The sequence below is a fragment of the Triplophysa dalaica genome, chromosome 16 (genome assembly GCF_015846415.1).
Source record: "Triplophysa dalaica isolate WHDGS20190420 chromosome 16, ASM1584641v1, whole genome shotgun sequence".
NCBI classification, from domain to species: Eukaryota; Metazoa; Chordata; class Actinopteri; order Cypriniformes; family Nemacheilidae; genus Triplophysa; species Triplophysa dalaica.
The window spans coordinates 17,694,337-17,720,124 of NC_079557.1; the positions used below are offsets into that span (position 1 = coordinate 17,694,337).

General features: G+C 37.1%; 2 protein-coding genes across 12 annotated transcripts in view; one reads left to right on the forward strand and one right to left on the reverse strand.

Annotated features, from left to right (window-relative positions):
* The first annotated feature begins 7,206 nt into the window (after positions 1-7,206).
* limch1b (LIM and calponin homology domains 1b) overlaps positions 7,207-25,788 on the forward strand; it is a 166,530-nt gene continuing 147,948 nt past the window's right edge. For all 8 annotated transcript variants that reach the window (XR_008909262.1, XR_008909261.1, XR_008909263.1 and 5 more), the window contains exons 1-2: positions 7,207-7,453; positions 18,144-18,214. Coding sequence is in view for 5 of the 8 variants with exons in the window: in XM_056769816.1 (XP_056625794.1) it covers positions 7,346-7,453; positions 18,144-18,214 (179 nt within the window). In the remaining 3 variants the exon portion in view is untranslated. The remainder of the gene's footprint in view (positions 7,454-18,143; positions 18,215-25,788) is intronic.
* LOC130438063 (uncharacterized) lies at positions 9,311-12,279 on the reverse strand. Of its 4 annotated transcripts, XM_056769825.1 has the most exons (10): positions 12,041-12,279; positions 11,258-11,400; positions 11,034-11,178; positions 10,894-10,937; positions 10,723-10,752; positions 10,505-10,549; positions 10,168-10,197; positions 9,943-10,018; positions 9,526-9,600; positions 9,311-9,453 (listed from the first exon to the last, which is right to left on the reverse strand). In XM_056769825.1, exons 1-10 carry the CDS (start codon positions 12,234-12,236, stop codon positions 9,353-9,355), a joined length of 885 nt encoding a protein of 294 aa, XP_056625803.1. In that variant the 5' UTR covers positions 12,237-12,279; the 3' UTR covers positions 9,311-9,352. The 4 variants fall into 4 exon arrangements, 2 of the variants coding, with proteins under 2 accessions (XP_056625803.1, XP_056625802.1); XM_056769824.1 differs by having other exon boundaries at positions 10,723-10,937; XR_008909265.1 differs by having other exon boundaries at positions 9,381-9,453; positions 9,526-10,079; positions 10,723-10,937.

Consider the following 25,788-nt stretch of genomic DNA (forward strand, 5'->3'; position numbering starts at 1 on the left):
AAATATCCTTTAAAATACTCCATAACATCTACCCTGCTAAAATATTTCTAAAGAAAAAATTTGGATCTGACTTTGACACGAAATTCATTTTTTGTCAGAATGACCATGAATCACTTTTTCACTTGTTTTGGTCGTGCAACTGTATTCAACAACTTTGGAAACATGTTGGTTTGTTTATTTCAAATACTATTTTGAATGGGTTTTTTATGAATCCAAAAACTGTTATTTTTGGATTTTTTGAAGGTGACCAAAATGCTTCTTTTGTAACCAACCTGATTAATTCTCTATGTAAATGTAAATTTTCTAATAGCCAACTTGTTTTTATAGTCTGTCTACAAGAGATAAAACTGTATTTAAAAACAATTGTTTTCTTCCAATATGAAAGCACAAAGAACTTGTAAAATTTGCTCTGCTTATATGCTTTTCAACCTATTTAATTTGTAATATTTGTATTATTTGTGTAACTCCCTCTCCTGTTTTTTGTTTTGTTTTATTCTTATTTTTTCTCTTGTCTTGTCTGTTTCGAGCCATGGTAATGTTTTTATTTTCTCTCTTTTCATTAATCCAATGTTAAGTTTCGGTTGTAACATTGTTTTGTTATAACAAAATGTTCAATAAAGCATTAAAAAAAAAAAAAAAAAACTGCTTCCTTCTCTGGCATCTTGAAGAGGTGGAGCTAAGACACGAGGAAAGGAAGCGAGGAAAGGAAACGAGGACGCACAAATAAGAAATGAGAAGCACCCTATACCTCATGACTGCTCTCTAAATCCTTGGTGTTTCTAGTCTGACGTCATCATGCAACCATGTTTTTTGGCAAGTTTAACAATCACAGGTAGTTTATATAGTTAGAGTAAGGTTACAGTTAGGGTAAAGGTTTGTAAGACTTGAAACATCAAGAATTTAGTGAAAACCATCAAGTCACGCCCATTGATCTGGCTAGAAACACCAACAGGGCTAAAAGTTTTCCAGCATCGTGCTGGATTTACATTACATTACATTTAGGCATTTGGCAGACGCTTTTATCCAAAGCGACTTACAGTGCACTTATTACAGGAACAATCCCCCTTGGAGAGTACGTTAGCAAGCGAAGGGTCGGCAGGACCGAGAGTAAGTTTATAAAGCCAAAGCAGATGGCAGCTTTTATTTCCATAATATGGCAAGCAGAAAGGTTAAAAAAAATAAGAGTAATGACTTGCCGCAGGAAACCACTCAGCTATACAATATGGCGAGCGGAAAGGTTAAAAAATAAGAGTAATGACTTGCCGCAGGAAATCACTCAGCTATACACAGTACTACTGAGTTTCCCTCGCTCTCCTCAGCGGGTGAATGACTTTCCTTACTAGGCGGAGCACTAGCTCACCTCGGCGGGCGAATGACTTTTCTCGGCTAGCGAATGACTTTTCTCACTCAGCGAGCGACTGGCTCTCCTCGGCCCGCTAATGACATTCTTACTAGTCGGACCACTCGCTCACCTTGACGGGTGACTGCTCACTCGCCTTCCTCACGCAGTTGACAAGCCAATTTAGACTTTATATTATACTTATAAGTTGCATTTCTTTCAGAAATCCTAATACTGCTTTAATTACTAACTGGTCTCCAGGCATAGTTAGAAGTTTTTTTTAATTTATTTCGTTTTTCGTTGCTTTTCTTCATACAGATTATTTTTAACATATGCATAGTCCAGACTGGTGTTTTAAACTGTCATTTAAAGTTGTATGCCCTATTCTCAACCTTTATGTCTTCTCAAGCTACTATTTTTTACTACTTTCTTCTTTTATGAATTCTGTCTTCTTTTCTACTCCTGATCCCATGATTCCTGCCAGATTTTGTTGATATTTTCTTTAATGATAAATTAAAATTATGATTTGCCAATTGTGACTTTGTAAATCTATTTTTTATATTTTTAGAGCATATTTTGCTAGTTTATCCACTTTTTCATTGCCCTCAACACCCACATGTGCCGGAACCCAAACAAATTGTATCTACATATTTTGGTAAATTATTAAAAAAAAAGATTAATTTCATCCTACAAATCCTGTCAACATGTAGTTTTCCCACTCTAGAATCTGAGTAGATGACCATTCTATATGCTTTAACTTCTTCCACCCATTGTAATGCTATAATAATAATGGCCACCATTTCTGTTGAAAATGCTGAAAGTTGATCTGATGTTCTTTTTTGAAAATTAATATTGTGTTTTGGAATGAATACAGCTGCTCCTGTTTTGCCAGTTATTGGATCCTCTGATGCATCTGTAATTTAATCCTTGTACCTTGATTCTATATATTGTTGAATACTTTGATATATGTCATTAATTTGACCAACTTCTTTTATCTCCATATTAGATTAGATTAGATTCAACTTTATTGTCATTACACATATACAAGTACAGTGTAACGAAATGTTGTTTAGGTCTAACCAGAAGTGCAATTAGCAAGTGCAGGATATACAGTGTGAATAAATACAGAATACAATATTAGGAAAATACTTTACAATGGGCATGTACTATAAAAATATGACCAGTATGAACAGTATAAACAGAAGGCTATATACTGTGAACATTAATGTACGGGTGGTTATGAACAGTTAACAATATAGACTATACAATAGTGCATGTGACTTGAGTGTGCATTAGTTACAGACATTAGCTATTACAGTTACAGTGCAGTAGATGAGTTGATCCGGTTATTAAAGGTACGGTGCAGTACATGAGTTAATGCAGTTATTGAAGTTATAGTGCAATACATGAGTAGATGCAGTTATACAGTTACAGTACAGTAGATAAGTTAGTGCAGTTATTGAAGTTACAGTGCAGTAGATGCGTTAATGTACATATGTACTACTGGGGAAATAAATAACCATAGTGGGATAACGGTCACATTTATTGTGATTCACCATGGAACAATATCTATACCCATGTTTTAGCTTACTTCTCTCCACTCCATTTAAAGCAAAAGCTATCAGTACAGCTGTACTCCCAGCACTCTTCGAGTATGTTTTTGGTAGGATGTATTTTGTTGTGCCCTTTAAAGTTTGTCCAATATGCTAATTTTAGTTTGTGACTTTTAATCTTTAATGGCATTTCTCCCACTCCTACTTGTAGTGATGTGACAGGTGATGTCTTAAAAGCTCCACAACACAGAAATAGTGCCTTAGTTTGTACTCTATCCAGACCTGATAGCGTAGTTTTTCCTGCAGTATCATATACTATACATCCATAATCCAAGGGGGATCTGATTAAGGCAGTATGTATTCTTTTCATGGATGTACCCGATGCACCCAAATCAAGCATAATTTACAGTAAATTATTTTAAGTAGGCTACCATTTGTTTTAAATCTATTTTCCTTTTGCACCCATAAAGCTGCACATAAAGCATTACTCTTTGGGAGACATAACAAGTGAGTAGTGAAAGAAATGTCAATACTTGAGAAATGTATTAGAAATTCTTATAAACATGTTGCCAATTATTGGCCCCTGTATTAGACCAAAACATCTTTTCATATATTGCCCCAAGAACACATTAGATACTTTATAGATATTTGTACATGCAGCATCAAATAATTCTGTTGAAAATAATCTTTCTACAATGGCTGGTAAAAGAAAACTCTGAAACCTAAAAAGGGTTTGGCAAATGATAATATAAAAAAGTATGTCCACTACAGTGCACAATATAGAACAAAATATATATTTTTCCAAAATGTTTGATTATATTTGTTTCTTATGCTCAACAGAAAATAAATGTACAAAATATTTTTCCCTAGGTCTTAAGAGAACAGGTAAATTAATTTTGCTGCTACTGACAGGCTTGTACTAATAGATTATGGAAATGTCTCATTTTTATGCAGTTTTTATGCTTAAACCTTTATCTTCTTGTTGTAGCAGCATGGACATTACACAACAACACAACGCAGACAATGTGCGCTAACAACAAGGTTCAAGGACCAACAACGAAAACACCTCCCACATTCCTGAACACTTCTAGTTTGATGGTCGATGGCAAATGAGTTGAGCGACGATATACCCTGCGTTAGAAATGTTTGGGTTCATAAACCCAGAGCTTAGGGTTTAGCTGACGGTAAGTTACCATCCTTTCAGAAATACACCCCAGGTAGCGTAGTCAAACTGACTATCGATATCAATATATTAAATCCAAACAGAAAACAAGACAGAAAAGACCATCCAAAAACACAGTCAAAACAGGCATAAGATCATACACTTGAAGCATTCATGAAATAAGAACAAGGAAACGCTCGGTAATGGCAGTGAACTATGTTTTGCAACATAACTTGTACTGTAAGAAGTGAAGCATAATGGATTCATAATAAAATTCTGTCATCATTTACTCACCCTCAACGAGTTCTAAACCTATATACACTCACCTAAATGATTAGGAACACCATACTAATACTGTGTTTGACCCCCTATCCCCTTCAGAACTGCCTTAATTTTACGTGGCATTGATTCAACAAGGTGCTGAAAGCATTCTTTAGAAATGTTGGCCCATATTGATAGGTTAGCATCTTGCAGTTGATGGAGATTTGTGGGATGCACGAAGCTCCTGTTCCACCACATCCCAAAGATGCTCTATTGGGTTGAGATCTGGTGACTGTAGGGGCCGTTTTAGTACAGTGAACTCATTGTCATGTTCAAGAAACCAATTTTAAATGATTCGACCTTTGTGACATCCTGCTGGAAGTAGCCATCAGAGGATGGATACATGGTGTTCATAGAGGAATGGACATGGTAAGAAACAATGCTCAGGTAGGCCGTGGCATTTAAACGATGCCCAATTGGCACTAAGGGGCCTAAAGTGTGCCAAGAAAACATCCCCCACACCATTACACCACCACCATAATTGCATTAATGAGAAATTTAACAGGTGTTCCTAATAATCCTTTAGGTGAGTGTAGGTTCTGGTGTAGTCAAAAATGGTTGTCAAAGGTGCTCCAGGCCAGAACTGTATGTTTTCCTAAATACTTCCAATATCTAATTTTGTATTTAACAAACAAAAAACAATCAATTTTTTTTCAACTATGATTGTCAATGGTGCCTCAGAAATATAATTTACTAAAAGGGATGTAACAACATCAAAATCTCACTGAACGATCATACCTCGGTATACTGTACACCATTATTTATTGCGATATTTAAAATGACAAATGACTTGGAAACGTGCCATAAGCATCCTCTTTTCTTTATCCTCAAATCATAACTGTTGCTTAGAGGTTTGTTTTAGAATGAGATGGGTCAAATTACCTAAAAATCTCTTTTATACAACAAAATAATTGCACCAGATGGACCTTGCAAAAGGTATGCTTGTCTGTTATTTTTTCTAACATTCTCTATGACAGGCCCGAAAGACCTATCATTTTATACAGTCATGTGACCACGACAAAATTGAGATAATTTTGCTATTGCGATAACACAATATCGATACTATTGTAACATCCCTATTTGCTAACATTAATCCAAATATCTTTCTATGTGTTCATCAGAACAAATACATTTCTACAGGTTTAGAACTACTTAAGGGAACTTTCATTTTTTGGGTGAAGTCAAAAAAAGGGAGTTGACGCCCTCTGGCGGCAGATTGAATGGATGACAGGTGCAGATGCTACATTTACATTTATGCATTTGGCAGACGCTTTTATCCAAGGCAACTTACAATTCATTTTCATATTCATTTGTTTCTAAGTATACATAATCCCCTGTGATCGAACCCACGATCTTGCGTAGTTGACGCAATGCTCCTACCACTGAGCTACAGGTGTCCAGCTGTGTAAACAGGTGACGAGCTGTATCCCAATATTTATTTATTTGTACCATAGAAAGAACGAGTATTCATAGTATTTTTTTATTTAATATTATCCTGAAACCTATACATTTGTTTCTAATGCTAATTGCGTTCTTGCACATACTTGCACGTACTGTAACATTAATTATCCTCTAAACGGCAGGACTGCATCTCCTAAAAAGTTAATAAACGAATGCCAATAAAACTCATTGCAGCAAGTATACATTTTTTTTACATTGACGTGCATCTTAAATAATCTTGGGAACCAGATAAGAATCAAGCTTTCATAATTTAATAATGGATGTTTTAATAAAACTTGTGTTCACTTGATCAATCTTTAATGAAATCCTTCACATGGTTATGATATGGCAGAAGTCTTTCTTACTTAATTAGTTTTAAACTTTATTAAATATTTGTATATAAAACAAGAGTACCTGATGTTTCAAACTGATGCTTAAAGAGTTTTGCTTAAGATTCCCATCTGGTTCACATACATACATGTTCAGCTAACAAATCAGACAAGTTTTTATTTTATCATGTCTCAAAAATGAATATGTTTTATTATTATGTCAAACTTTTTTTGAATGTGTTGCTTCAGAAGTGCTTGTCCTAGCTTTCCTTAAGTTAAATGCGTTTAGATTCGATAAATTCATTAGATGTTTTTGTGTACTTTGGACCATTCTACCAGAAACGTACATTTACCTTGACAGGGCCTGACACTTTAGCTTGTCCTACTAAAAATATATATATAATAAAGCTTAAAATCATACAATTCAATGACAGAACTCAGCCTTGATCAGTGTCATCTTCACCTCAGTCAAATGTTGTAATTTCAAGTCAAACCAAAGGCGTGTTGCGCAAATTTTGTGTTAAGTTTTATGTAAACATGACAGGACTGACCAAAAACATGGGGAAAGTTGTTAAATAGTAATTATTTGTGGAATTTTTTTAATTTCATGTTTTTAATCAATTGATATGAATGATAACAATTTAAACTTGATGGAGTTTTTTTCTAAATATTTTTTTAGCATAACAAAACTATGAAAGCTGTAGGTCCAATTTGGCTGAGGATAAGGACAGGATTTTTGATTTTCAAAAGTGTTTTAATAAAGAATAAAATATCTGAGAACCTTATGAATGATATATTCCATTAGAGAACAACTCACAGAAATCAGTAGGTTTTAGACATGATTAAATACTTTTTTTGATGAAATTTTCAATGTAACAGTTCAAGGACAGATAATATAGCCAGTGGTTAGAGCATTGTATTAGTAGCGCAAGTAGAGGTTCGATTCCCAGCCAGGGAACATACTGCTAAAATGTTTTGAATGCCTGAAGTTACGCTGGAATGTGAGGCTTTGCTCTGATTGGATGACTGAGGCCTGGGCGTTCCTGGGCAGCAGGAGGCGCCTGTCTCGTCCGTGAGTGCGGCGGCAGCAGCGATTCTGCGTCACGACTCAAACAGCGGACCAAAACAACTTTTCTTGCCGAGTTGGATGACTTTTCAAGCGCCATCGGGTGAGTTGTGGTTTTTGAATAACCAGTTCTAAATGGCAAGTCCAGGTTTGGATGCAGGACTGCATATAGCGCTGCAGCCTCATCACCACTCCGAACCGGCGACCAAACCCTCTGTCAGCGAGGCGCAGAGATGGATAGAGGTGAGTGACGTCACGGCACTGCGTTATTAGTCAAGTCAAATCAAGACGTCTTTTAAAAAATCTGCAATTCTTCCATTATAATGTGGAGCCAATCGTAATGGGATCAAACTAATATCCTGTAAGAATGAAATTCTTATGCATTGTATTGATTTATTTCAGAATTTACGTTTATTTAGTTAAATATTCAAAACGTCGTTTTTAGGTTAAACAGGAAATGCACAGGCTTATAAGGAGTCTATTACGTAGTTCGGGGGTCTTCAACGCGTTACGTAATGTAAAACGTAAGAATTTTAGGCATGGTATACAATGACATACAATATATCATAGTGTGTGTAATACAACATGACAGTTTTTATCTACGATGTTATGGTGCTTAGTAACAAAGATATTAAAACAATCATTATGGATGTGAAAAGTAATATGCAGTACTTTTAATGTAATTTACTTTAATGTTTAATGGGAAGAATTTCAGATTTCAGGAATATTTCTAAATAAATAATATATAATAATAAAAAATCTTAGATCTTAGGCAATGTACATTATTTTGCCAGCTTTTGCCAGTTTAGGATAGCATCTGATCCATATTTACTCTTATTAGTATTACTTTATATATGTATTAGTTTATTGTCTTTAGTAGACTAAAACAAATGCTGATGCATTTACTGTGTGTTCTGAAATCACTGGGGAAGATACACAGTCTCGGACATTTATGCAATTAAAGCGTTAAGTACATCTGAAATGGTTCATAGTCAATAAAATATACCCTAATTAATGCTTGTGGCATCTGAACATCTTTAATGTTTGGCCAACTTGAGTACCGATGCTACCCCTAGATCCCCCAAATAACTGTTTATTGAAAAGTACACACCTCAGCTAGAGGCTTTTAAAATGGAGCTCAATGTTACAAAGCTCACAGCTTTTGTGTCCATTGTGTGTGAATACTGTGATCGTTGTTTGAAACTGGGAGTGTTTTCACAGCGCAGGGAAAAGGTGTGTGTACAGCTTTCCTGTAGCTCAGTGGTAAGAGCGTTGCGCTAACAACGCAAGGATGTGGGTCCGATCCCAGTGGATTGCAAATACCTATGAAAAATGTATTGGATGAAGCAATGTAAGTCGCTTTGGATAAAAGCGTCTGCCAAATGCCTAAATGTAAATGTGTCTAAAGTCTTATTTTTTTTCATCTTGCACCTATGTCAATGCAGCAGATGTAAACAATGTGTGAATCGTTACATGTAATGTAGCTGTTGAAGTCTACGATGATAATGGCCCTGATAAAGAATGACAGTGTTGTTAGGTGGTGTTCTGGTTGGTTGGCCCAAATAACTTATATGATTTTGGTTTCTAGATTGGTTTCTAGGTAAAGTCTGATTCCTCAGTTATGATAATCATAACATCACCTCTCTTCTCAAAAGCCACATGATTCTAGGTTTTATTTATGTCCGTAAGAGTTGAAATAGCTATATGTTACGTTGTATGTAAAACAACCTGCCTGCCAGAGACCGTTGAAAATTAATTGATCAAACTGAATGTCTAGTCAGCCATTTTGACACATAATCAGTCATCTATGACAAAACACCCCATACGGTAAAAAAATATATTTTTAAATATATTTTTAAATACATTTCAAAATATACAAAAAATGGCCAAAAAATGTATTTGTGAAATATATTTCAAATATATTAAACGAATATATTTCCCCACAATATATTTTTGAATATTTTGAAATATATTTATATTTTCAAAGCACTTATTAAATGTACTTTGCTCTTCATATTATTTCGGACCAAGAAAATATATTTGCACGTCACATTTAAAGAACAAACTTTATTAGTTGTATAACACCTGTAACCATATAACACATACAATGTTTAAAAAATTACAACATTATTTATTAACAAATTACAAATATTTCTTTTTTTCAAGTAGTCTCAATTCCCCCTGTTTAGAATTAACTGCAATCCCCAAAGCTCCTTTGGATACATTTGGAAACCTCTTCTTGACTGCAAGACATAAAAATCACTTTGAATATAACTGAATTTTTCTAGGAAATTTTCCTAAAAGTCTTGACTTACTATATATGGCTGCCATGGTGTACTTGTCAAGGGCACTTCTTCTCTCCGCAACACTGTCTGTTTTACTCTTACCTCCTACAAAAAAAAAACAGTAAAAAAACAATTTAGGTATTTTGAATAATAAAGATTAGGTTCATTGGCAAGAATGTATAGTATAGAAACTGTTGTTAAAGAAGTGAAATTCTGTCTTTTTTTACACTCCTGCATTGCACTTGATCATTTCATTCGGAGATGGCCAGATAAAAAAAATCCCACTTGTAGTAATTTGCCAGTAAAACAGGAGCAATTTCTTATGGAACAAAGGCAGATTTACTTAACAAGGAAAATCAGAATCACCTGCCTTTTTTCTAATACAAGTGCCATTGGAAGTGGAAAGTTCTGTGGGAAGAAGCTGACCTGGTGTTTGTAACAGTTTACCTTTCAAGTTGCTGTGGATGAGTACTTCTAGTGGGAAGGCAGCCATTAAAAGAGCACGAACCATTGATGTGGCCGTCTGTGATTGTAGGGAACAAGTCCATTGATGCTTCAATATCTTTATGCTATTCTTTCGAAAGCTACCACGGTCATGATCAAATTAGCAGGATGCTATAAATAATTTTACAGAAAATTTAAATGTTTAAAATACGCTACAGTTTAACTTACATCAAGGAGATCTGCATGTGATTCCACAGGCTAAAATAATACATAGATAGATTTGTAATTGCTTCATTCATTTATTCATATTGAACAACTGTTGTTACGAAATACGTTTTTATCTCATGGCATAAAGGTGTAACTGTAGCTCTATAGCAGGATAGTTTCAATATACCACAAAATGCTGAGATTTAGATTAATAAATACATAGACTTAATGTAGCTACATCTGAATGCAGCCGTGGTTTAAAAACAAAGTTGTTATTTACTCTCTTTTTACTCTTTACACTCATTTAAATAGCTACTGTATGCTTAGTGACACAGCTAAAAACACAGCTGATACTTACTTTAGGAAAATACAGGAGAGGTTCTTGAGGTGGAGGCTTTGACACCTGTAGGCGAGAAATTTTATAATTAGGAGTTTTAGGAGTATACAATTTAATTTTTATTTATCCATATCATATGAGCATTAATGGAAAAGAACAACGTCTAAAATGTTCAACATGGACTTATACTTAGTTTGTTATTATAACAAACTTAGTTGTAAATTGTATGTAGAACTTACATCGAGGATATTTGCCTTTGATTTGATAGGCTGAAATGAATATGCAGAAGAGATAATACTATAAGCAACAGAGACTAAAGATCTGTGGTGCACTGTGATACATTTTTTTCCTTTGATTATCCTAATGCATAACAATCCTTTATACCATTTAAAAATGAACGTAACTCTAACCTCCCTGAGTAAATGCTCTGTAGCCAGAATGAGGGGTGGGATTTCTGTGTAGTAAAATGAAGTGTGAGTAGATACTGAAAAACTGTGTATGGTGTAAGCACACACACGCTCACAATCGTATGTTCAATATTACTTCTTACTTTCAAGTTTTTCATTCTTCAGTCTCTCATTCTCTTTACTTAGAGTCATGTTCTCTTCCCTCAGTTGCTTTATCACACGCTGTAAATGTTCGATTTTTTTTTCATTCCAGACCTTCAGATCATTTTCTTCTGCGGTGATGTGTGCCTTAACATACGTGACAGAAAATAACAACAATTATATACTATCAGGATAATAAATATATTACTTTCTGACTAACACTTACCTTTCTTTTAGGTGCTGGTTGTTCTCTCACCTGTGCCCTCTCTAGCAGTTTCATACTAGGCTTACTCTTTCTCTTAAGAGTGTCTGGCTTGGGTATTTGTGCTTCAATTTCCTGAAGTTTTATTTGTAGAGTCCTTTCCCTTTCTGAGGAAGTGGAATGCTAAAGGCTTATACTGTCATGGTCACACCCATAATACCGCTTGATATTTATTAGCAGGGCTCTCACACCCAATTATCTCAACTGAATTTCACTAGTGTTATAATCGACCAGAATATATACAAATTATACCAACTGGTTAATCTGTTAAAAGATAGACAATTGATAGAGACAGACAAACAGATCTCACAGAAACTTCATTTTTGGGTGAACTGTCCCTTTAAGGGTGACGTCTTTGAGGCAGAGGAGCATGATCACATGCCATGAATATAAAAAAACAAGCACTGTAAGATTTGAACAAAAAACATTGTTGCTTTTGGTATTATATTTATGATTATACAACCGTTTTTGGATGTCATATTCTAAGTTTGACAAACTATTTATATTGCACTTTTTCTATTAGTAAATCTTCACAGGTTGTCTCTTGGCAGCGTGAAAAAGAAACATTTTTTTAAACTGGGAATAAACAGAAAGCGAGCGAAAAACAGTATTTTTTTCGATTATAAAATTATATTTGCCTCGTCCATTCGTTTTATAAAGTGCATATGAGCAAGCTGAAATGGGTGCAGAATACATAATAAAAAATAATGAAAGCATATTGGAAATAGTGTAATGAAATATGGTCACCTGCAATTTTGATTGTGGAGGCCTCGTAAACTGGCCACCCGCCTTTAGGCTCCTTGACACCTCGGCGCCACTCCACTAAGTACAAATCCTTTTCCTCCATTCCCAAAGCATACTTATCTTCGTCAAATTGTCGAATATGGTCTGTGGGCAGAACTGGGAATTTTCCATCCTCCACCCACTTAATTAACGAAAACATCAGCTGCTTTACTCGTCTTTAGTTCAGTCAGAATTCGCGCTTTGAGACAACGTCAACGGTTCTGACGTTATGACGTCATCACGTTTTAAATGAACCAAACCCTTGATATTTTTAGCACCTAGCAAACAAAAGTATATTTTTAGGATTATTTATATATCTAGACGTTTTTTTACCTTTGAAATAAATTTTTAAATATTATTTTAACGGTTACGTCAACGTATTGCGCATGCGCAGACTGTACTGCACGCAAATGAAGGAGAGGAAGCACTATTTGAATTAGTCTGGACAATGTATGTCTACAGTAATATTTTCTTGCCCTGAAATACATTTTGAAATATATTTTGGTATGTGATTGTTAAATCAAAATACATTTTCACAATTAAAAATATATTTCATTGAGCTTCACTGTGTATAACATATATTTAGCATATATTTAGCATATATTTTGGTCAGAAAAAATATATTTTTTTGCCGTATGGGACAACGTTTTAGATGGAATTAGTTTCAGATTATATTACATATACGTTGATTGCAACTTGTGTGCTGCGACTTCTGTTTTGTGTTAAAGATCTGTGGATGATTTTAAAGTGAGACTAGATTATAATAGGACAACATTCTTTAGGATTAGAGTTAGTAGTTCAGAGTTGGTAGTTCAAACTTGGTGGATATTTAGGATGTTCTTGTTTATTCACCTGCACATTCGTACTTCTAGGGCTGTCACGATTATGAATTTTGATTTATTTCCTATTAAATCATAGCCATTATGATGTTTAATCGTCTGATTTAGGGCTTTGGCGATTATGACGATTAATTGTCTGTTTTAGAGCTTTGACATTTAATGTTCTGAATATATTGTTATTCAATATCTTGAAAATACATCAGAAAAAATGTGGTCATCATGTATTTAGGGTTTAGGCTTTTAGTTGTCAATAACACAACCGCCAAATACTTGTATATTACTGTAAGTAAATTGTTTAGGAGTGAATTGAAGCCACCATTAACATTCTATCAGTCATGTAAAAGCTTCCGAGTCTGTTTTATTCTGACTTTAAAGACTACACATTTTTCTCACTTCTATGTTAATGACATTTTGGTAGACTGGTTCCCTTTTGAGAGCGGTCTCTCAACTTTGCGGAAGCTCCACATTACAAGAGAAGGTATAATACACGTAAAACAGCGGTCATGAGTAGCGAATGGACGAAGCGATTCCCCCTTCCCCCGGAATGAGATCAGCATGGACACGCAATCATAAACGGATGGAGAGGGACAAAAGGATGTAGTCTTTCATAATAAATTACTTTACTTTAACACCGTGGGTTGGGGGAACTAAAGCATTTGCGTACCCATTGCCAACAAAACACAGACATATGATTCAGGTACACTTACCGCGTGCAGTTTATGTCCGGCATCTTTAAGCGCTGGGAAGGCGCCATCTATCAGTTTCAAATGATCTCCAAGTCCAGCATTTCAACCATGAGAAGACAGCATGTTTAACATTGTAAAGAAGTCAGAATGCATGAAACAACATTGCACATCCCCTTTAAATTGTAAACTATTGGATGGATGCAACGCACTGTGTGTTAAACAAGTAAGATATCTCTTCTCCTTGTGTTTAAACTGTTATTAACTTGGGGAGCAAAGATCTCCGCGACTTCAGAAGGAGAAGGTACCTTTTACTTTTACTCAAGTAAATTATGAGACTGCTTTTAATTGGGGAAAATAGCTTGCGACATTGTAAAGCATATCATGCTGTAGAATTTCCAAAAAAACATTATTAGATTAATCAAACAAAAAATCCTAATTGAAAAAATAATCGTTAGATTAGTCGACAGTAAAAATCAACGTTAGTTGCATCCCTAAACGCAGTGTCATTTGTTTAAACTCCTTACAAGCCTTTAGACAATAATAGTATTTCATTTTGCAACTTCACAATAATTTAATTGCATATAGAGGCTGATATAAAACAGGAGGAAAAAATTAAAAAAAATATGCATCTAGATTCTGAAGGTTGTGAACGAGAAAACGTGGGAGAATAGATGGTTAAATAAATGGGTTAAAAGTTTACGCCCACAGTTGTATTAAGAAAAGTAGTAATGATATACTGTATATAACTTTCAGAACCTAATAGAAATGTATACAGCTGGATGTGTAAAAACCATTTATGTGGGTCCATGTCCTGTTGAGTGTACAGTATAATGTGTTGTGTGTCTTGTTACGACCCGTCTAGGGTCGATCGCAACATAAATGAAAATCCACACATAAGTGTAACCTTTGTAAAGAAATATTTTTATTACATAAAGGAAACAAAATAAATAAGGGTTTCTATTCAGGAGTGGTCAATGCCAAAACAATAAACAAAACCACTACTTTAATAAATACCCAACTAAATAACCTAAACGTCTTAACAAATAAAAGAAACAAAAGACAATCAATTAACCTAACTTCCTAAACTCAAAACAGAGGAAAAAATGAATACAGGCAAATAAAGATGGCGACTCACTCCCTACTAGGGATGAGCGAGTACAGCATTATCTGTATCTGTATCTGTTAACCATATGAATTATCTGTATCCGTATCTGTACTCGGACTGGGCGGGGCCTAACCAGGAAGTGGGCGGGATTTAACCCGAAATTTGGTTGGGTTGTCTTGAGATGGGCGGGGCTTTAACCGGTATGTTATTTTAAGCATGCAATTGATATGGGTTGATCTGAAATTGTTATATTTAATGCTGATTAGAAAAATATTTACATGACAGCATCAGCATTGAGGTTTTGATCACGATGACAAACGAACTATATACAGAATAAGTTTTGCAACAATGAATACAACACATGCGGTTGCAATTATGACGTAAAATGTAATGAACAAGAGTTTTAATCTCAACATAACTTTATTTTTTTAACTTTTAATTAAACACTGGTTAGAGCCAGCTGACGGTTTAAAAAAGACAGGCAGAGACGCAACGCGAGGTCGCATTCTACCAAGCACCACGTCTGAACAAACCCCACGTTTACCAAACTCTACTGGTTAATAAGTAAGTACTACAAACCGAAATAAAAAACAAACCTGAAGCTAAAGAAACCCTAAACGTTAACGGAAAAGACCCGCGAACCTGAATGACTGAGGGAGAGACGGAGAGAGAGAGCTGCGAACAAAGTCAGCAACACAATACATCTGTATATGTGTAGGGGAGGGGCGCTCTGACTATCACAGAACGCAGACACAGTCAGCTACCCAATGAGGATTTTTATTCAATCCGAGCACAGTATTACTCGTATAATACTCGTACTCGGCAAAAGTGCTTTATCCGTACCGGAGTGCTTATCTCAACTCTAGTCAGGACGTGCATTTCTTAAAGCACACCGTTCTTAAAATCTCTCCACTTATTTGAAATGTTAAGGCGGACTACGTGTAGATTGGGGGCCGCCAGTTGGCTAGCCCTGCCTTAGACCATTGAAAAGACTCTTTATACTCTATACTCCTAATTTTACCTTACCTAACGGGAAGGCCTCCTGAAGGCCTATTTATTACTTTTCTACAAACAGGCAGTTCACTGAAAATGTTTGCCAGAAGCTACTATACATTGACTGAAAGCAATTTTGCTAATGTTGTGTTGGAGTATATAACTGTATCCTATCTATTATCTGTCAATTCAAAATATGTACAAAGTAAAAAGTCTTTGCACACATTCTTTGCTATTACTATAATTATACCTCTACATACATATACATTATATAGTTGTGTAAGTTGTTATATATAAGCTGTATATGTATATTATAATATATTCCATTCCATTTTCTACCGCTTATCCGAATTACCTCGTGTCACGGGGAGCCTGCGCCTATCTCAGGAGTCATCGGGCATCAAGGCAGGATACACCCTGGATGGAGTGCCAACCCATCGCAGGGCACACACACCCTACGGACAATTTTTTCCAGAGATGCCAATCAACCTACCATGCATGTCTTTGGACCAGGGGAGTAAACCGGAGTACCCGGAGGAAACCCCCGAGGCACGGGGAGAACATGCAAACTCCACACACACAAGTAGGAAGCGGGAATCGAACCCCCAACCCTGGAGGTGTGAGGCGAACGTGCTAACCACTAAGCCACCGTGCCCCCCATTATAATATATATATATATAATATAAATTACAATATATATCATATATATTACAAGCACACATATACACATATTTCCTAAAGTGGCCACTTTTTTACAGTTTCATGTCAACTTCATGTGCGGTCTTCTTGCGGTAATGCTTTATTTAGTTCTGAAGGTGCTGGGAACTTATTGGCTGCTTTTCCATGACTATTCCAAGTAATCCATTTACGGCAACTTTTCTATTAGTCTTTAAATACTTCATTTCATTTTACAAACTGTTTCCATCAAGTTTCGTGCTTTAGGTGACACCAGTAATGCTATGTTGTTTTAAAACCAAATTTGCAGGATTGTTTATATATCTATAATTTCAACATATCCTACAATTCAGACCGTCATCACATAAACACAGTGAGCCCAGTGTGCTGTTGTCTCATGAGAAAATCTGGCTGTTGTTTTTTTTGGAACTTCAGTGAGTTCCATCTCTTGTGCTGGAGTGGAGATTCCCCCCTGCCCCGCAGAGCACAACAAAGCTGTGGAAGCGGTAAACTTGGACACAGATGCGTGACAATGGACTGTGTTATATCATTAAATAATCCGCTGGGAGCAGTCAAAGAAAAAAGAAATCATCTTTGGATTGTTTAGGGAAACAATGCAGTCACGCACCCGGATGTATTCCGTTTGCTGCAGCAGATGGGACACATTCCATCTAATTGGGTGGCCTGTCACCTTGTGAAATGTTAAGCGTTTGCCAGAAGCTTCTGTGTAATTTGGTGGGTTGTTAATGATCATGCTGCAGAAATGCTAAGGTGCCTGCCTGGACTATTGTTCCTTTCTCATATTCTCACATATTTACATTTACATTTATGCATTTGACAGACACTTTTATCCTAAATGACTTACATTGCATTGTATTATACATTTATTTCTGTTTATGCATAATCTTCTGGGATTGAACCCATGATCTTGGCATTGCTAGTGCCATGCTCTAACCACTGAGCCACAGGAAAGCTGACTATGAAGATTATGTTTTTAGAGTGCTTCAGTTCCATTTTACTTAACAGCAATAATTACTGCCGGTCACAGCCAGAATAATTAAAAGCCTTAGTACAGCAATTTCAGCTCTGTTTGTTAATTTTTCCCAGAAAAAATTATACGGTATATATGGCAAAAACATGTAACCACAAATCTTTTTGACTCCTTAAAGTCATGTAAAAGCACTTAGGAGATGTCTGCTTTAAAGTAGGATTGTAAAATAGTCTAAAATGAATGAGCTGCATTATTTTGTAATAATTACTGCACTTTACAACTGTTTATACATACTGTAACCTGCCTCTAGATTATGTGTTTGTGGAGAACACAAACACAGTAAATCCCAAATGTCAGGAATAATTAGTGTCTTTATTCGCTTAAGAGAGAGATTTAGTCAGGACGAGGGCTGCTTACACCAAGCCTTTGCGCTTTGCTATGTCAGAGTAAGAGAAATCTCTTCTCTATCTCTTTCTTTCTTGTTTTGTCTTTTCACACCTCTTCTCTAAAGTACAGTAGCAGTCTGAAATAAGCAATGGACTGATCTTTGATTTGTGCTGGGTCATGGAAGGTCATTTCATGTTTCTTGTCGCAGTTTTTGATGTCTCATCTTCTTGAATTTCTTGAATGTTGTAATAACAGAGACTACACACATTATTCAACATACACAAACGCACACAAACACACATGCATGTGTGCTGTAGTTTTTGACTGATTGGAATAATATTTTTTCAAATTATTATAAAAATATTTCATGGGAGGAATGTGTGTGTTGCAGGCAGTGACTGGTAGGAGTTTTGGTGAAAAAGATTTCAGAGGTGGACTGGACAATGGCATTCTTCTGTGCGAGTGAGTACTCTACTAAACAGCACACACGATCACAAACATAGACACGTTAGGTTTGTATACATTGTGGGGACTTTTCATAGGCATAATGATTTATATTCTGTATATTCTGCATTTTTACATTTTCAAATAAACATAATTTATGTTTAATAATCCATTTCAATTGAAAATATAAATTTGTGCGACTTTTACTATTATTGTGGGGACATGTGTGTGTTATTGTTTTTATACAATGTATAAAAACAAATTAAACTCACATACACACAGTTTTTTTATTTTTCATTAACATCATACCTGAAATATCTTAAGATCTATTTGGTGTTTCATTCTTAACGTCATTTTAGCATCTAATGCTATATTCATGGTGAGAACTAGTCAATATATAGACATTTTCCTCAGACGCGCTTGACTGCTGTTAACTTCTGGTCTGTGTTTGTTTATTGGTCTGGCTAGTATCTAACAATATAACTATTTATTAGGGCTGTCAAAATTAACACGTTGATGCGAGATGATTCATTTCTGTAATTAACGGCGATCATTTTTTTAACGCATTCCGCCATGTTTTACCCACAATTCAAACCCTGCCGTGTTCATTCCTCGTCGCGTAAACATCGTACTGACACGAGCGAGATGGAGGTGTCCGAAGAACCCGTCGGCCCGCTGGATGGACAGTTCGAATATAAAAAAAACAAAGATGGAACACTAAACAAACATGTTGTGGATTGCTCACACTGCAGGATGGACTTTTCGTTTTACCGAAGCAGCTCTATCCTTAAGTACCATCTCAACGCCAAGCATTCATTTGTTGGGGGTTCAACTTCAGGTGTTAAGCCTGGTATGCGTCAGACCACCCTCACCGAACGCAGGGCATTAAGTAAGTCTACGTCTGAGAAGCTGACAGACACAATTGCCAGATGGATAGCCAAGGATTGTAGACCGATTAATATTGTCGAGGACAAGGGCCTCGCGGAAGTTTTGAAAGTGGCAACTTTAGACTCGTTCTACAAGCCACCGTCGAGAGGCACAGTGATGACTAAAATCAACAAACTATATGACGACAAAAGAAAAGAAAGGGAGCGGATTTGGCTTCAACAAAATATGTTGCTTTGACAGGAGACCACTGGACCTCCGTGAGTAACAACAATTATCTCGGTGTGACGGCGCATCACTAAAAGCTGGAAACTGAAGTCGTTTGCTTTAACCGTAATGAAAACAGAAGAGCGTCACTTGCCGAGGTGTGTGCGCAACAGTTTCAAACCGTGGCAGACAAGTGGAATATTGAAGAAAAAATCACAACTATATGGATGGACAGTGCACGCAATAAGACCGCTGCGGCTAAACTGCTGCCGTATGAGCACATGCCCTACATCGCTTACATGCTACAGAGAAGTATCAACATGAGCCTCTCCAACAGTGGATTTGCGAATGTGTTGGCCAAGTGTATCAAAATTGTGGGTCACTTCAGACACAGCACAGCAAACACCATGGAGCTTCAAGCACAGCAAGCGGCCCTGGGACAGCAGCGGGAGCCACTGATCCAAGACGTGCCAACGCGATGGAATTCCACGGTGGAAATGATCAAGCGCTTGAACCGCAATCAAGCAGCACTAAAAGCAACGCTGGACCAACAACATCACAAACTGGTTATGCTGACGCCACCAGAATGGGACAAACTGCAGAGACTGAGCACTCTCCTAGAGCCCTGCAGGTAAGGAATGCATGTACAATATGTGCAAATTGAAAAATTAAATTGAACTGATCAAGCTCAAATTTAATGTTTAACTGATTTGCCAGCATACCAACTGGTGTTCAAATAACGTGTTCGCGTGTGTGTGTGTGTGTGTTTGTTTATTTGTGTGTGTTATTCTACTGCAGGTATGTAACTGAGATTCTGGGTGAAGAGGCCTATATCTCCTGCTCAGTGGTAATGCCTGCCATCTGCGTCAAGTGATGAAGGTCTCTGAAGAAGACCCTGCATATGTGGTGAAATTTAAGACAATCTTCATGGAAGAGCTAGCATCCCGCCAGGAAAGTACAAACAATGCATGGCTCAAGCTTGCAACAGCGCTGGATCCACGGTTCAAAGACTTGAAGAGACCTGAACTTGCCCAAGCGTGAAAGGGAAGAGGTGTGGACCTCAGTTGGAGGCATGCTTTATGAACAATCACCCAGAAGGTCTCTGCTTCCTTCTCAAGATGGACCACCCAGGAAGAAATTTCACCTTCTACAAATGGGCTCAGATTCAGAGTCAGATGAAGAGGTGCAACCTAACAGAGACATACACAGGTACAGAGCAGAACCAAGCATAAGTATGGAGGACTGCCCCATGCAGTGATGGGCTGCTCATTCAGGAGCACATGACAAGCTGGCCCGCTTTCCCCGGAAATATCCAGCGACTCCTGCATCCACGGTTCCATGCAAACAACTCTTCTCGCGTGGTATCCCAGTTTAAATTCAAAATATTGGAGAGGAAAGTTTAGTCAAGTAACAGTTCTCCTCTGTGTCTTTTGTTTGTTATCAGATATAATCTTATTATTTGCAGATGTATACCAGAAGTTAAGGGCAGTCCACAAACGCGAGCATGTGCAGTAAAGTTTGTTTATGTTATTGCTTTGAAACCGTCTATACACAAGTCTGTTTTTTAGACTAGTATAGTAAAGTATACAGTTGAAAGAAAAAGTATGTGAACCCTTTGGGCTTACTTGGATTTCTTCATAAATTGGTCATAAAATGTGTTCTGATCTTCATGGAGCTCCTGGCTCCAATTAGCTCTTGGAGAAGTCATTAGCCTAGGGTTTCACATACTTTTTCCACCCTGCACTATCAATGTTTACATGTTGTGTTCAATAAAAACATGAAAGCGTATAATGTTTGTGCGGTATTAGTTTAAGCAGACTGTGTTTCTCTATTGTTTTGACTTAGATGAAGATCAGAACACATTTTATGACCAATTTATGAAGAAATCCAAGTAAGCCCAAAGGGTTCACATACTTTTTCTTTCAACTGTAAACCAAAATATCTTAATATAATGAATATACACAAAAATATAACAATAACAAAAATAAGGTTTTTGTCTATTCCACCTACAGTAGCTAGCATCTTGTTTTAAAAGACCAGCTTTGCTAACTCCAGCTTCATGAATGATGACCAAACAACAAACACGAAACATTTATAAATAGGAGAACATGGTCACACTGCTAGAGAGTTCTGTGAAACAGCCCTCCGACAACAAACAAAACATGGGATCTCTCTTACTTTTGCTCAAAATGTGGAACATAACCGATCTTTACCGTAAACAACATACCGAACAGGTTAAACTCTTGGGATTCATGTTTCCTTACTGCTGGGTCAACGCATTGCTGTGGTAACAACTTGTTAAATTTAGGAATAACGCTTGCTCCGTACATACACTGTAAAACTTTAGTGTAGTTTTTTTTGGTAGTCAGATAAGTTTCTATAATTTTACAGTAAGCACTGTATACTGTAAAATACAAATACGTGTCTTGCATCCCAAAATTCTCAAAGCAACACCGGACATACACACGTCCACAATTGTTATTGCCTGACAGATGCATTGTGAGCTTATAGCCTCTTTGAACATTCTTAACATAAACTTAAGTTAATGTATTGCTAGCAAATAAGATGACGATTAAAATCAATGTGCCACAATTGTTATTGCCTGACAGATGCATTGTGAGCTTATAGCTTCTTTGAACATTCTTAACATAAACTTAAGTCAATGTATTGCTTGCAAATGTGATGACGATTAAAATCAATGTGCCAGTGCATGTTTTGTTATTCAGGTAATAAGAATATGCAAGATGAATTGGAATGTAATACAGGCAGGATCAAGACGCAGTGTCACCAAGACATAGAACGAAACGAACAATTAAAAGGACGAAGACACAAGCGCATTATATAAGCTAAACAAGGAAACGAGAGTGGCGGGGCCAAAGACGAGACCAGAGAGAGCGCATGTTATGTCAGAACCAACAATAACATGTCTCTCTCCACACAAACATGAGGCTCATGTTCCTGCCACTAGACCAAGAAAGACATGATGAGGTTGAGGCAGAATCATGAACGTGTCATTCCGCACTGTGGGTTTTTTGTAACTTGCAACTTGTAAAATTAGGAAAAGAAAAGTGTGAGACCGTCCTAAAAGATTCCAGGTGCATCCTCACACACATCTACTGACACAGTTGATCACAGCATGAGATGAAGTGCACACACAATTCCTCAATATTTCCCTTACATTTTTATACCACTGAGGCACAAACATTCAGTGAGAAACCACTTGCTTAGCAACATTTTCAATTTAAACAACAGTAAGTGTTGGAAAATATTGCAGCTTTTTGCAGTAACCAGCTATGTATTAACAAGATATAGGTAAAGACAGGAAGTTCTTCTCGTCTGATTCACAATAGTATCTGTTCTTTCATTGCATGAAATTATGTAAAATTTTGCTGACTTTTACAATGTTTTTGAGTCCGTTTATGGTGTTATAATGTAGATTCATTCTTTATTGTATCATATTAGAAGTTTGTTTTAATTGTTTACCAGACTATCTCATTCGAAATTACCTTCTTTTTAAGTGGCTTCAATTTATTTAGCAACCTTTTGATAGTAGTGTGAGGTGTATTTATTCACACCTCTGTTTAACTAGCAAAATAATTCAGCATCATACTTTGTTATTTGAAAAACTGGAAAACATGTTTGGAAAACATGCATTGAATATTTAACTGTAATTTGGACTGTACTACGTTCTTGCTTTAAACATGAATCTTCTGGGCACCAGTTGTTTAGCTGAAATAATGCTTCCTACACAGTACATAAATAATCAATTATTTGCTGTTTACTATTTTATATTGAATGTTGTGCCCCTGGGACATAACCATTAATTTAGGGATAAGCCTCATCTGAGAGAAGAAATTGGTAAACAGTGTTATGAAACATATCAACCTAAATTAGCCCTTGTCTCCAGCAAGACCTTTGCTACAAAGTGTATACCCTTGTTATTTACCTTCCTCCCATTGTTTCACATCATTCCCCCAAGGAATTTAATTCCCGAAAAAAAAGACAGATTTCTTTGGAGCTTTATTTGGATCATCATCAGTTTCCAGAGAATGTCTGGCGGTGCATATTTATGGTTGTCTGTGTTGCCTCTTCATGCAGATAGATGTGGCACTCCATCCCTCTCCCAGACAGCAAAGTGTGCAATGTTGTGCTCTAGTTTCTTGGACTTGACTGATTAAATTTCATAACTTTAAAAGGGTGCTGCAACGATGTGTCATGCTTTCTGACTTCTTTACGATGTTAAACATGCCTTCTTCTCAACTCAACTCAACTCAACTCAACTTTATTTATATAGCGCTTTTTACAATTTTCATTGTTACAAAGCAGCTGTACATGAGACACATTTAATACAAGTATGAATTCTAAAGCAGCCCCCCCGGCCAGGCAGATAGTGCAAAACAATATGCAAACGGTGGTGAGGAACCCAAAACTCCCATCGAGAAAAAAAACCTCAGGGGAACCCAGGCCCAACCAGGGGCCTGGGTCATCCTTAACATAGTCAACTTGTAATAAAATAAATTGGGCGTAGTATTTCTGTGCTCAATACACTCCCCAAGCGATCATACAGGTTTCTGAAAGTTTTTTTCGAACATATAAAACAGTTTTGTAACAATTTTTTTTAGTCCCTTATTGGACAATTCTCCCGGAAAAGCACGCGGCAGCATGGAGAGCAGTAGAAGGAGCATGCGCAGACAAAACTTTCACTTGTGTGCAGGAGAGAGAGAGAGCATATATTCGCAACGTTCCGGTGTTTGTTTCTTCACTGCATTTGGGTGATAAATGTTAAATAAATTGTGGATATGACATTGGATTTGGAAATCGTTTGAAACAGATATATAGAACCATCCCAGCACTCCGGGCCCCCACAGAGTTATTGCATATTGCTTTTAATAAGGGACAAAGTTTTATTAAATAATAAAAATGAGTCTGTAAATCTTAGTCTATAAATAAAAAAAAACTAAACCAAAATATTAAATACATTACCAAGTTGCAATACAGTATATACAGTATACAGTACACTTGAGCTGTTACACAACAATGAAATTGTAAGTATTAAACATGGCAAACAACATCCATAGCCTACATCGTTTCTAGAAGTTTACTTTCTCTCTTAAATAAGACTAGATCGAGAAATGCTTGACCAAAGCTTGTATAGCTTGTATTATTATTATTATCATCATCATATTCATAACAGGTTTCACACAAGCAAAGAAAATGATAGATCATTAAAACAGTGATCTCGAGAAAACAGCTATGATCTTAGATGCTTTTTTGGACTGTTTTTATCAACAGGATTCTACAATGATTTAAAATTAAGAAAGAAGATAACTATAGCAGATATGCAACATACATTTCGATTGATTTCCTAAAGCTTTTGCAAGGTGTGAAGCTTTAATATACATAAATTGACTATGTAGTGAAGTAGGCGGGATGAGACCGTGAGTCGAGGCAGGTGAGTTTGTGATAATGAGTGTCAGCTGTACGTGCACCGGTCTCACATCATGGATCGGGACCATAAGAGGACGAGTGACCGGACCGTCAATGAGAGAGGACCAGGCCTGGCTTTTAGTTGTGGTTTGTCTTACTCGCCGGCAGTCGTCCGTGAGGGGCTGCCGGCTGTCATTTTACTTTGTTGTTATTTTATTAAATTTTTGCCGGTTCCTGTCTCCTTCCTTCCTTTTATTGAACCTTATTACAGTGGTGTCGAAACCCGGGAGGAAGGAGAGACATGCTGTCGGAGAGTCCTTGCCACCGAGTGGCCTCGCGGTGCAAGAGAATTCAGGCAGCGCGGACAAAGAGCGTCCACCAGTGGCAGCCCGAAGAGGTGGTTCTGAAGAAGAGGAGTAGCCATCGTGGGCCGCCAAAGCTTCTGTGGGACTGCGATCTTTGCTGCCGCATTCCTGGGTAGAGGTGGGGTGGCTATCGTCCAAGCGGGAGCGGGGGAGTCACCACAGTCCGCCAGAGGCCGGAGCCTGCGTCCGTCCGCCCAAGGGGGAGGAGCAGGGGGCAGAAGTGCTGAGGGCAGCCACCGCATGCCAGAGGCTGGAGCCTGCGTCCGTCCGCCCTAGGGTGAGGAGCAGGGCACATGGAACTCACCACCGACTTCCCGCAAAAGGAGGAGCCACCTTTGTCGCTTTTGGACACCGCACGGCTTTTATGCCCGGCAGCTAATCAGCGTCAGGTGGACCACTCTGGGTCCTGGTTGATTCGCACCCACCGCTGTCCTCGTTCACACCTTTTCTTGTGTTTATTGTCGAGTTGTGCAATAAATGCCCCAGTGGGGTTGTTGGTATCACCCTTCTGTCTGTGTCTTGTCTCTCACCTCGTTACAGCACTAATATACAGCAAGTTTAACACTGGCTTTGAATGTTCTATTTAGCCTGTGACTGACGTAGCTCCCTTCGCTATCATATGCTAACGTTATCCTCCTATATATACAGTACATTTACATCAATTCAGACTGTTGATTAATATTACTCACATCGGCAGTTTTGTCTCGT